Source organism: Lethenteron reissneri, chromosome 27, assembly GCF_015708825.2.
Source record: "Lethenteron reissneri isolate LAM-NWPU_2019-01 chromosome 27, ASM1570882v1, whole genome shotgun sequence".
Taxonomy (NCBI): Eukaryota; Metazoa; Chordata; class Hyperoartia; order Petromyzontiformes; family Petromyzontidae; genus Lethenteron; species Lethenteron reissneri.
Genome location: NC_083805.1, coordinates 9235683 through 9248227, shown reverse-complemented (window position 1 = coordinate 9248227; position 12545 = coordinate 9235683). Strand labels below are relative to the sequence as shown.

Below are 12545 nucleotides of genomic sequence, written 5' to 3'. Positions count from 1 at the left end.
ATGCTCCCCTCAACAGTGCCTGCCACCACACCACTCATGACACGGATATTTATTGATACAACCAGAAATCTAAAGCAAGTCATTAATAATTACCGTTATGAAGAGAAACCCCTTAACAAAGCGGAATGTATATTTTTAGCATTCACTATTAGTTTTCATGCAAAACGCAACGAGAACAATTCAAGACGAGAATTGTCAAGGCAATTTCTTGCTTCAGGTATTGACTTCTGACCCCATGCTGACAGCCCTCACTTGAAACTTGAAAGAGGAGCCGTGTCCATACCGTATCTGTTTTACAGCTCTGCCGTAAAGGTGGCTGTGGACTCCTGGCTATAAAACCTTGGCTTTATATTTCTGAGCACCTCTGCAACCACCCACCCACCCCAACCAACCAACAGCCCCCTCGCCCTGTGCAATCGCAGAGCTCGGCTCAGCCGCTCCTCACCAAATGAAGGCCCCACTCTCCCCTCCCTCGCTCCCTCCTGTCTCGCAACCCCCCACGTGGACTGTAGGACGCCACTTAAGGGCTTGTTTGCAAACCCAGTAGTAAACGTCTCTCTGCCACCTTCCAGTGTCGCGGCACACCTAACGCTCTCCCGGCAGTTGGCGAAGGTCCCAGGGTGGTGGACGCTAATGGCTGGGAAGGTCATGCGGTGCAGACGCGGCCGAGAGCTCCGTCTGAAGAATCAAACGCTGGACTCTGCTCCTTTGCCGAGTGTCCTTGCGTGTGCCGTGCGTTGACCGCGCACCTCGTGCGCACACCGTGATACGCCTGGGTTTTTGTTGCCAGAAAGTGGGTATATAACCATTCATTGGCCATGACAGTGATCCGATGAGTTTGTCACTTTTCGGGGTTACGAGGTATGTATTGTTCTTTGGCAGGGTTTGCATTGCTTTCTGGGGTTTTTTTGTCTCGTCTGTACAGTTTTTTGTTCACTCCATTCGCCTAAATCTCTGGATTAAAAACAAATCGTCCATATTAAAGTGAAATCCTCACGTGTCATGGCAGATCCTTCCTCACTCCCTTCAGCAGTGGAAGTTTTCTAGTCAAGCCCGGCATGCGATTGCGAAAATTCCAAGCAAACCATCGACCCCACACTAAATTGTGAAAAATTCAACAGGGGCATTGAAGCAGTCCACCGCAACTCAACCAAAGAAATATCATGCATTACTCATCTGGGCAGTCTTACAAGTTGCTGTTTATCCAGCCGTATGCACGAGAGCCTAAATGTACCAATAGCATAACATTTGTGGACAATTTGTATAAATCGTACGTAAAACATTTGTACATGCACGAGAAGGAAACTGCCACTACTTACGCACATATGTAGGATGGACAACAAAAGGAAAATTAAATGTGTGTTGTTTGGAAAAATGAGAGAAACCAGAAAGAGAGGAAGACCTAACAGAGAATGCATTGACGACATAAGAAGAGATTGGTGCCAGAAAGATGTGCCACTACTTGAGCATATTGGCACAAGACAGAGGACATTGGAAACAAATGACGCAATGTGCAATGGACACCTACCAGGTTATTTGCCCATGGATCGTGATGATGATATGCACGATTCAATGCATGTACCAAGAGCATAAGAATCAACATGCCTACTGGAAAACAAAGAACCTAATGTTTGTTTAATTACTCTAAAAAGTTGTGTTGGGCTTCTCTGCACTGATTTCCATCAGTTGTCAAATGGTCGATAATGGTTACGTTCAAAGACAAAGTGTTAAGACAACACTACATGTCAGGGCACGTCGACCGTGTTTAGCGCCGACAATTTTTCATCCTCCCGCAGAGCCATTAAATTAATGAAGGCTGCCCAGGGAGCGGTTTGATTGAGTCACGTGGGTCTCAAGTTAATTCTGCCGTCGCCGGATCACACTGACTGAAAATGAGGCACATACATGAGCACAGTCATGCACCAGGGCTGACTTTCCAAATGCCTCGTCTGAAAAATTCTGAAAGTTTACCGAAACCTTATAAGCCCTTACCATGGCTAAGTAAGCAATTTAACCACGTAACAGAATCAGATAATTTCAATTTTGAGTTGTTTCTCTTTTCCTCTTCTTTAAAAACTATACTGCTCTTGTAAAGCTCGTTTTTATTTCCTAAATAATTTAACTGAACATTTCTCTCTTGACAGGTACTTTCCTCCACACAGTACTGGGAGGGTTGGGTGTGATCTGTTTTTACTGCACTAGGCCAAAGCCTTTCCACACATCAGTGAAAAGCGTGACGTTGCCACAATCTTGATGCCAAGACAAACTCAACGGGGCCGAATGTTTGATCAGAGGTGCAGCAGTCGCCTCTGACTACCTCATCACATTCCCATCAGACGGTCTCTGCTAAGGAAGAGAACACGAATGTGAAAACACAAGCAGAGCTTGTATACATGTCAGCGGTATACCGTCATCCCTCGTATGCATGCAACTTGGTATCGATTCGTCCATTGAAATTGATCGTTATACTCGAAATACATGGACAAAGTAAGAGAGGATACATTGGAAATGGAATGAGCAGGAAACGTACAAACTGTTCTATTAAAGAAAGAAAGAGCATTTTATCACATAAAAGTGGAGGCTACGCATCACAGGTAGACCACACGGTGAAATACTGAAGTAATAGCAGGTGAAGATGCGGAAGAACAACAACGATGTATTGTGGTGGATTTCGTTGCAAGGGCCATTCCTACCTACGTACTCAAAGGCATTTAGTGGGGGTCCCCCATAATGCAACTGTGGAAGCTCGCAGAACACAACGAATGACGCAAGTTTACTTCAGGTGTTTTCCAAAGAATACTTTCACGCGGAAGAAATTGTAACACTGATGATAGCCGGGACATTATTCTTACATCGATGAAGGAAGCTGGCGAAGGTGAGTGTGGAAACACAAACAGTGGTGAGACACGATGACAAAAGAAACCTGTTGGTGGTCTAAGGAGGTTCAGGATGTAGCGAAAATAAAGCAGGTAAACTTCAAGAGATGCAATTTATTGGGAAGATATAGAGGAGTATGGAAGCGGTGCGATTCATCTAGACCAGGGGTCGGCAACCTACGGCTCCGGAGCCGCATGCGGCTCTTTACGGGCTGCTTCTTGACGATGAGTACGTATGTACAGTATGTACTCAGATGCATTGCGGCTCTTGAAATACTGAATTTTGTATCGAATTGGAAAAAAATGGCTCTTCTTGTTATTTTGGTTGCCGACCCCTGATCTAGACACTGCTTGTTTATCAAGGAGTCTCAGACGGGAGGAACAGGACATCAACGGAAATCGGTTTGGCGTCGTGCGCTGGGAAACGAACAGCAGATTTGCAGTTAAAATGTTGGAAGAGAAATACGGGGGAACATGGCGAGAGTTGTACATGATCTATATTGATTTTAGAGAAGGCATACGATGGTGGTGTCAATAGAACTGTCGTGGTGGGCGCTGAGGACGAGGAATGTTCCAGAAGTCAGGATTATCTAGGACAAGTACAAAGACAGGTTGACGTAAGGAAGGAATGCTGCTGGGTATCGTGAGTATTTTTTTGTTTGTTTTACAAACAATACATACGAGATGGAAACAAATCAGACACAAAAACCCCTTGGATAGTGAAACTGTATTGAATCTAATCTTAATTTTGGAGCTTTCGTGACTGCAGGAATTATTCTTTGGTTCTTTCGATAAAGTCACGTATAAAGAACCAAAGAACTGTATTGAATCTCTGAAGGCTGAATCCTTACGTGCCTAATGCCTTGTGTAAACATTACGCAGTCAGCATGAGTGTTGGCGCAATGGCTAGCGCACTGCGCTATGATCCCGCCCATCCTAAGTCTGATCATATCGGCCGTGGCTAAAATCAGCGGGCGAGCGATGTCGAAACAAGTCCCGGGCCCATCCCCCCCTTCACCAACCTGCACTGACCAGCATGGTGAAGTATGGTCAAACGAATCAGCACGACTGACACGGCACATGGAACACCTCTCATCCAGCAGTAGATTGACAAAGGGCTGTGATTTTTTTTGTATTAGTTACGGAATAAGTTAAGATCAATTAGAAGCAACCTCGAAACCGATGCCTGCATGTGGTGATGCCGCATCAATTAAGAGTGGAGCCGAGGTTGTTGAACGGGGTGGGGGGGGGGGGGTGTCAATGGGGTTGTTGCTCCAGCAGCAGTAGTTGCCATTCGTCGATACGTGTGCGTGTGTGTGGACGGTGTTGCCCTTTTAACCTCTGTGCACGGGGGGCACAAGACACCAAAGCAAACGGCTCGTGTCCACGCTGGGGTAATCCCTATTTAACCTCGGTGTAATCCCTTCGAGTGGCACAATGACGCTTTTATGCATCCAAAAGGCCCCAACCAAGCCAAGACGAAGCACCGCTGGGCAGACAGATGGGGGGGAGGGGGGGGCGATGGGGAGAGAGGGGGGGGGCGATGGGGATGGAACGCGCGCGGGCACAGCGCTGCTTTATCTCGCCCGGGCCCCCCCCCTTCAAGAAAACAAAAGCGGCCACCCTCTTCAAAGTGCGGAGAGAACCCCTTTGTCATTGTTATCACTTCACCACGGCGGGACAATAGGTCGAGGAGGGGTGGTGGGACGCCTCTGATGCATGCGACTGCCTTTCTCTCCATTCTCTGGCACCGATATCATCCCTCCTCGGCTATCAAGATTTAATTGTTGGGCTGGCAAGCACTTTGAGACGGCTTTTGGCTCTCTTAAAGCCTCGTCTCAAACACGGCCTCAAACACAGACACGGGAGGGCACCGTTTGGGTTTCTGGAGACAGCCATAATTATTAATTGCTGCAAGTGGAAGGATTGTTTGCGCTTCTGTGTGCTGTATTCACTGTTCAGCACTATCACGGCGCTTTTCAGATTTGCTTTTGAGATTTACACACACTCGCGAGATAACTTGCAATAACGATATTGATAAAAAAAAAACATTTTACAATAACATTGACGGCGAGTTTCTCCCGAGATGCGATAATCCCCCTACAGTAATTTAACCTCGCAACTTTTCAAAACATTTTCGCCGACGACACGGTTTTAAAATGTCACCGACTGCGCGGCTAATTTTTTGAACGTTTCCTATAAATCCGTTCAAATGACACGCGCTATCCCTCAGCTACCCCCCCCTCCCCATCCACCTCCCCGGTTAATGCGACACTGACATGCCCTCTTGTGTACCCGTTATTAGCACATGAAGGAGTTTGGCGGTGGTGGCGGGCGGGGGTGGGCGGCTCGAGACAACACGGACGCACGCGTCTGCACGAGCGGGGATCGGAACGGTCGGGGCAGCCCTCTCTTCTGATGCCCAGCAAGAACCACGCCTTCTGCGTGACCCCAGGAGAGAAAGTGTGCACCCCTTTGAACGCGTGGGGTCAGGAGGAGGGGGAGCCGATGGCCGGCTGACCTTGGGGTCACCGACGTCTCATCCGTCCTGCTGCCCGGTGCCTTTTGAGGCTGAAGGGACACGAGGTTGAGTTGTAATCGGCGTGTGCGGTTGGCGGTGAGCGGCGACGGTGGGCTGTTTGGCCGAGCCGGCGATTCAGAGAACTGCCTTGAGCGATGCCTTCAACGGAAATTGCGCGCCGATGTTTTGAGAGCGCATTTGTGACGTTGATTCTTTTTGCTGCCATAAATGACTGTATAATTGATTGAATGCTGCTGCTGCTGCTGATGGTGGAGACTAATGATTTTAACGATGAATGTTGTGATAAAACTGATCTGTTCAGTTGATATTTGGAAGTACCGTATCTTACAATTTCTCTCTATTCTCATCGTAGCCGATAGATCGCTTACAAATATATTCTTACCCTCACAACAACACTCGTTTAAACTAATGAACATGGGAATCTGTTACGCCTGATGCAAACTGTAACAGCGCGCGAAACTTACGGCGTCATTTTAGGTGTCAAATGAAACTGTACAAATGCGACAGAAAAGAAATGCGGAAGGCCACAAGAACAACACAAACCTACGGTTGAATCACTGCCTCGAACCCTGACACTTTATCTCATCACCACCGCGCGAGGCAGACGAGAGAGCCCGTTTGAGCCGCAGAGGAGAGGCCTGTCCGCGCCTCTCGTCGTCGTCGCTGTGAACATCACCACCACCACCACCACCACGTTTTTTTGACCGCTCGACCATGCGCAAAAAGACCTCCAACCAGACACGGAGAACGAGGCTTGAGAGACAAAAACAAAAACCTCCCCATCATAAACCGCCCGGGCCCTGCCATGCCGAACAAGGAGGCGGTGACACATTCAACAGCTCGGGCCGAGATAGATTGCAAGTGGGGGGCAGGCGGGCAGGCGGGCGGGTGGGGGGGCGGGTGGGGGGGCGATCGCCGTAAATGACCCCCCGGCTGGCGCGCACAAAGCCGGGGGTCCTGGTAACAAGCGCGGGAGGCTCTCATCACCCCCATCACTCCGAGCAAGCACAAAAGGCGTGCCCGGTACGACACAAGCGAACAAGGTGATGAACTTTCACCCTCCCCCCCCTCTTATTCTGGTGACACCCACCCGAGCTCGCTCGCTCGTTTGATGGCGTTATTTTTCTGCGCTTGTGGAAACCGCGTGCCATGACCGCTTTGCCCCTGTTCGGATTGTTTTTGCGCGCTCTCTCCCTTTGCGCCTATTGCTACATTTAATTGCACGATGGAGGCAGAAGGGCTCGTCCCAGTCGGCTGCGTGTGGGCCTGTGTTGTATGGATATATAATGTGTATACTAATGTTGTTGAGAAAAATAATGATTGCGGAGTGCCTATGTATGTATGTTGAACCTCTTTCGCACCGTACATAACCAACCGTGCCAATAGGAGATGTGGGGGGAAAAACTACAATCTAAACATAAAAATAAGCGAGAAAGAAATGGGTTTGCAATCTAGATTTAAAAGTACATAGCTCGAGTGGCTTCCTAATATCGAAAGGAAGAGCGTTCCAGACGACCGCAGAAGTGCATCTGAAAGTGCGCGATGCAGTGACCGTCTTTGCTCGATGGTTAGACAGCACCATGCCCGGCTACGTCCATCTCCCCGTTGCTGAAAGGTTGCACATGGCACCAGAAATGCAGTCGGGAGGCGAGCAGAGGATTGATGAAGGCCTAGAAATTATTAGTCGTTACATTATGTATTGTATACATAGTATGTTGGCATACGCCCTTATATTGGATGGCAATCGAGACTTGAGTTTTATACACTGATCCAGGAAAGCTTCGTTTGAGTCTCAATACTTTTTCAGGAGGGTCCTGCGTTGGGAAATTCCATGAAGGAATGTGTTTGAGTTGTGCATACTGGAGTACACATTGAAACCCAACCACTCAGAACTCGTCACTTATATATTCAAGAATCCACTGTTGCAACCCTATCTTCTGGTCACTTGACAGCCCAAACATCTGCAATGCTCGATATCCCAGGGTAGTCTCCCATCCAAGTCCGAACCAATCTCCACTCCGCTTAGCTTCCAGGATCTGTGAGATCGGGCTATGTGGGTTTATAGAACCATGTAAGGTCACAATCATTGGTGTAAAGTGCATTAAGGACCGGCCCCCTGTCACGAGTTCATCTGCCACCACAGTGTCCTGTACTCAGTGCAGCACTTGGAACTCCTATAACTTCAGAACTCCTACAACTGAGCTTCCTACAACTTCACACACATGAGGCTCACTGCAACAATATTCATTTGCTACCGCCGCCGTTCGAGATGCAGTATGTCATTGACAAGTTAAACGAAAAGAGATCAAAACAAATGAACAGTTCTGCCAGGCCTGCGTGTGTGTGTGTGCTACGATTCTAGATTTGAAGCTTTCGTGACTGCAAGGATTCATATTCTTAGGTTTTTTTCGGTAAAGTCACGTAGGTAAAAAAATAAAATTAATAAAAGTTAAATAAAGATAAAATAAAAATCACGTGACTTTACAGAAAAAACCTAAGAATATGTGTGCTACGAACCCAGCGAACCAAGATCAATTCCCGCTCACGGCCAACACCGGTGACGATTATCTGAACCGGTCCTGAGCTTCCCCTGGTTCGACTCAGTCTCAAATAAGCACCTGGTGCGGTGTGTAACCGTCACCACTGGGGAGACAAAGGCGGCCGGGCGTGGTGCTGGCCACCCACCCCTCGTCTACTTCATAGGTGCTCGCTAACAGCACTTGCCCCAAAAGTCTGTTAAGGCTATACGGGGGGAGGGGGGGGGAATCTTTGTCTTTGTGTGTGCACGACGTCACTGTGAGGCCAAAGGTGGCTGGGCGTGGTGCCGGCCGCCGAGTTTATGTTGTGGCATAGCTGCAGAGTGACGGGCCCTGCCAAGCGGTGCGCTTGCGGAGGGATGATGTTGTCCTGCGGCGCGTACGCCAGGCACGTCGGCGGCTTTGTAAACGCCGTCGAACCCTAACTCGAGCACACGCCTCATTTTAAAGAAACTCTCAGCTGCTGAGATGGGGTGCCGCTTTTTGCGCTGAGCGTTTCATCATCACCGCAGAGAGCGTTGGTTGTTTGGTTTCAGACGCAAAAGGGGACGCGAGCAACCGAGGGTACGGAACGACGCAAGAAAATCTTGGGCCTCAATCGTGACAGTTCATCGACTCTCTCTGGGGGGTGAATCGTTACAAGCCGACAAGCCCGTCCATTCGTAAAGCCATTGGAGCACGTCGCAAATGGCTTCTCTCTGCCCCCAACTGAACGACGCTTGTTTTTTTCACGGCAAAAACAGCCAGACACACAATCTCCTCCAGACAGACGATGCCGCCGGTATAGGTGCGTACCTTAAAAAAAACATACCCACAATACTTGCTGCACTAATTTTACGAAGGACTGTGCCAAATTAGCATTTCGTCGTCACGGAGTGGCGAACGCTTCCTGTTGACACTGTCGGGGTGAACGGCGCACCGCCTCGCATCAGCGAAGAGGAACCTGCCTAGGGAAGACGTCACAGAACCTCTTCTCGATTGCCTTACACAGGCAGGCATCTTATCGACTAGATAGCGAACGTATCTCTGTGCCCAGTAAACAGTGTCCACTGTATGGAAGTCGAGCGCAGATGTCTCGTACTCGAAGATAGAATTTGACAAAACTGTAGCGTCGGAGCAGCCGCTGACGGCAGGGTCCCCACCGGCAAGGACATCCGCCACGGAGACGGAGTCGCGAAAACAAACTCGTGAGAGATGGTGACAGCTGAGGGGACGGCCTTCATCCAGCAGTGGATTGATCGCGGCTGATGGCGAATAAGGAAAAGTGAGCATGCAAAAAGTAAAAAAAGAAAACCCCTTCAGCCTCTGTCACAACGAGCCGCAGTGATCTCACACGCGAGCCGGGAACCGCGCGGCATCATGAAGCCCTCACCCCCCATCACCCCCGCGCCAAGAGCGCACACACACACACGCACCGTCACATCCGCAGTGGTACGGTCAGCAGTTGTGCAGATGCCGGGCAGAGATTACTCGCCGAGCACACAAAGATATCGACTCAAAATATTCCACGTATGCGCACCGCACGTACCCATGGAGCGGCCCGGGGACGGCGAGCCGTGCATGCCGCCGTGCTGCGCCTCGCCGCCCGTCTCGTACGCGTCCTGGGCCACCTTGTGCCGGAACGCCTCCTCCTTCCGCCGGTTGGCGAACCAGTTGTAGACCCGCACCTCGGTCACCAGGTTCGAGCCCAGCCCGTGGGCTTGGGACGGCGAGACGCCGCGCTGGATGCACTCCGCCCTGCGCGCGCAAACGACGCCGACGACGCGGCACCGTCAGTGGCATTTGCGCGCCGTGCGCACGAGGCAGATGTTCCCGCGCGCATCCGACGCGCGCCTGCGTACGCGTGACGGATGCCACGTCCGTCCCCGGCTGTACCTGGGGACGGCTCAGGCCCTGGCATGCTAAAATAAACGAACACAAACAAAATCTCACCTGTTGCACTCCTCCACCAGGGCCTCCCGCTCCTCCTTGCTGGGGTTCTTCTGCCGCTCGTACGCCTGCCGCAGGATCTGCTGCGACGCGGGCCCCCACTTGAAGCGGTTGCGGCGCGAGCGTTTGTTGGGTGGCTCCTCACCGGGCCCGGCGCCGGTGGTGCCGGCGAGGCCGTCGTCCACCATGCCCTGGGGGGCGCCGCTCACCACGCCGTGGCTGAACTCTGCGGGGCGAGCGCACGCTGTTGTTTAACAACGGCCGCGATCGTCGTCATTTAGCATCAGCCACCATCGGTCTGCTGCTGGATGAAGGCCCCCCACCCCCGTACCCCCATTCCTCCCCCCCCACAAAAAGACATCACCATCACTCGCGATCCAGCCCACTTTTACGAGTGTGGCGGCATTCTCCAGATTATCAATACGCTCCAGAAGTGACACCAACAAACTTGTGCCCAGTGCCAACAAGATTCTACAAATCTGGTCACACGCACATAGACAAAGATCCCCCGTGTAGCCTTAACAGCCTGTTGGGGCAAGTGCTGCTTGCGAGCACCTATGAAGGCCGGCACGGCACACCAGGGGGTGGGTGGCCAACACCACGCCCGGCCGCTTTTGTCTCTCCCAGCGGCGATGTTTACACACCACACTAGGTACTCATTTGAGGCTGAGTCGGGACCGGCTCAGGACCGGTTCAGATAACCGCCACCGATGTTGAACGTGAGCGGGAATCGAGCTCGAGTCGCCGGTTTCGAAGCACAAACACACACAAACACACACGTGCACACGACGCACAGGGCGGAATAAGTGCACCTCATTATCCGAGGAATACGGCACGAGAAGAAGAGACAGGACTCACGTCTCTGGATCTCACGTTGCTTGCGGATGTACCAGGCGTACAGCGCGGCGCGCTTCTGGTTCTTCATTGGCGTGCCCTTGTTGAGGTGCTGCGACAGGTGTGACTGGTTGAGGCCCGTGGCATCCACCACCTCGCGCTGCGGGATGTTGTGCTGCTGCATGTAGCTCTTGACGAGCTTGGAGACACGCCATGGGTCTTCCCTGCTGGGCCACGCACACACAAACGCACGCACAGACATGCACGTGCACACACGGACGCACCACGTGCACACACAGACGCACGCACAGACATGCACGCGCACACACGGACGCACCACGGACACACATCCATGTGCACGCACGCACACACAGGCGCACGCACACAAAGGAAGAGCCAAACACGGGTGTTAGCAGGCCTGATGAGAGGGGGGTGGAAGGTGGCACAAGGTTACCATGTGCAGTGGCTCCCCCGAAAATAACAAGCAGATATGAACTTTCATTCGAATTCAGTAATTTTTCCCATGCTTACATCGCAGCATCGTGAGAGGTGGTGACCGCTTTGGGAGGCCTTCAGCCAGCGGGGAATTGTTCATAGCTATAATAATGATGAATAAAGTACACGTTATACAATTAGTAGTAATTGTATAATTAGGAGTAATAGTTGACAATATAACCAATGCATGGCATAGACATCAGACCTATGATAATAATGAATGTAGGCTACCTGGCGATGTAGTTTTGTGGTTAAAATGTCAGCCACATGTCATTTGCGAAAAATGTGTTGATCTAATCTCTGTCCCGAATAAAAAACAAAAAATATCGAAAAGCATGCACTTAGCAAACATTACCAACATTGGCTACAACCTCTAAGCCCAGGCAAAGCTGCTCCCTTTGGCAATGGCTATGGGGCATGAGAACGAGATGGGAGCTCCAGCCAACATATACCGGGGGCCCAACATTTCCCAATGGGCCTGGGTAATAGGGTTGTATCGATGCGTCGCTTAGTCGAATAAAATATGTTCTTGTGCTTGCAATGCATGTATTGAATTGTGTGCTTGAGAATAGAATATTTAATGTTCCAAATTCCAGCGCTCTCTCGAGATCAAGAGGCAACTTAGGCGCTAGAAGTTCATTATATGTATGTTGAACTTCTTCCGCACCGTACGTAGCCAAACCGTGCTAATCGGAGGTCAGAAAGAAACAATGTGTAAGCAAGTCTTCACCGCAATACATAACAGGAATCCCAGCATGCCTTGCGTGTTGTCTTGCGAACCATGCCCGAGTTCCTGTTTGACTATCAGAATATGTATTATAATTCTGCATGTATACTGTTCTATGAACGGTAGTTATGTGTGACCCTTGCCGCCACTAAAGATTGTGACACAATGACCAGAATGCTAATTAGCACAAATATATAATGCATCGTTTAATCGAATCGCAATTCATCCGAAGATTGAGCGGGGCGCGTAATTACTGGCCTAATAAGTATCATCTCCATCTTGGTGATTCCTCATCTTCATCAGATTTTTCGTTCAAATGTAGCAGCTGCCACGGTTTTTTTTTTTTAAACCCTTACGAAGGAGTATGTATGTAGTATGTACGTTTAACTTCTTTCGCGCCATACGTAGCCAACCGTGCTAAACTAAACACAAATAGTAGTTCTTGACAGTTGTCATCATCATCGATCACCATCACTCGACTGAAGTATTTCCTTCTCGATTCCGCTGCTGATGACTTGCTTCCCAAATGACACTCTCTCCAATTTCCCTGCTCTCCGTCCTCCAATCGTTATCTTGACCATCAGAGACAAAGATCCCCCGTGTAG

At 50.2% G+C, this 12545-nt stretch overlaps 1 protein-coding gene across 4 annotated transcripts in view; it reads right to left on the bottom strand.

Annotated features, from left to right (window-relative positions):
- Positions 1-12545, bottom strand: part of LOC133348517 (hepatocyte nuclear factor 1-beta-like) — a 51070-nt gene that overhangs the window by 16507 nt on the left and 22018 nt on the right. For all 4 annotated transcript variants that reach the window (XM_061561368.1, XM_061561370.1, XM_061561369.1 and 1 more), the window contains exons 2-4: positions 10743-10942; positions 9888-10110; positions 9484-9692 (exon numbers count right to left, since the gene is read on the bottom strand). In XM_061561368.1, coding sequence (XP_061417352.1) covers positions 9484-9692; positions 9888-10110; positions 10743-10942 — 632 coding nt within the window. The remainder of the gene's footprint in view (positions 1-9483; positions 9693-9887; positions 10111-10742; positions 10943-12545) is intronic.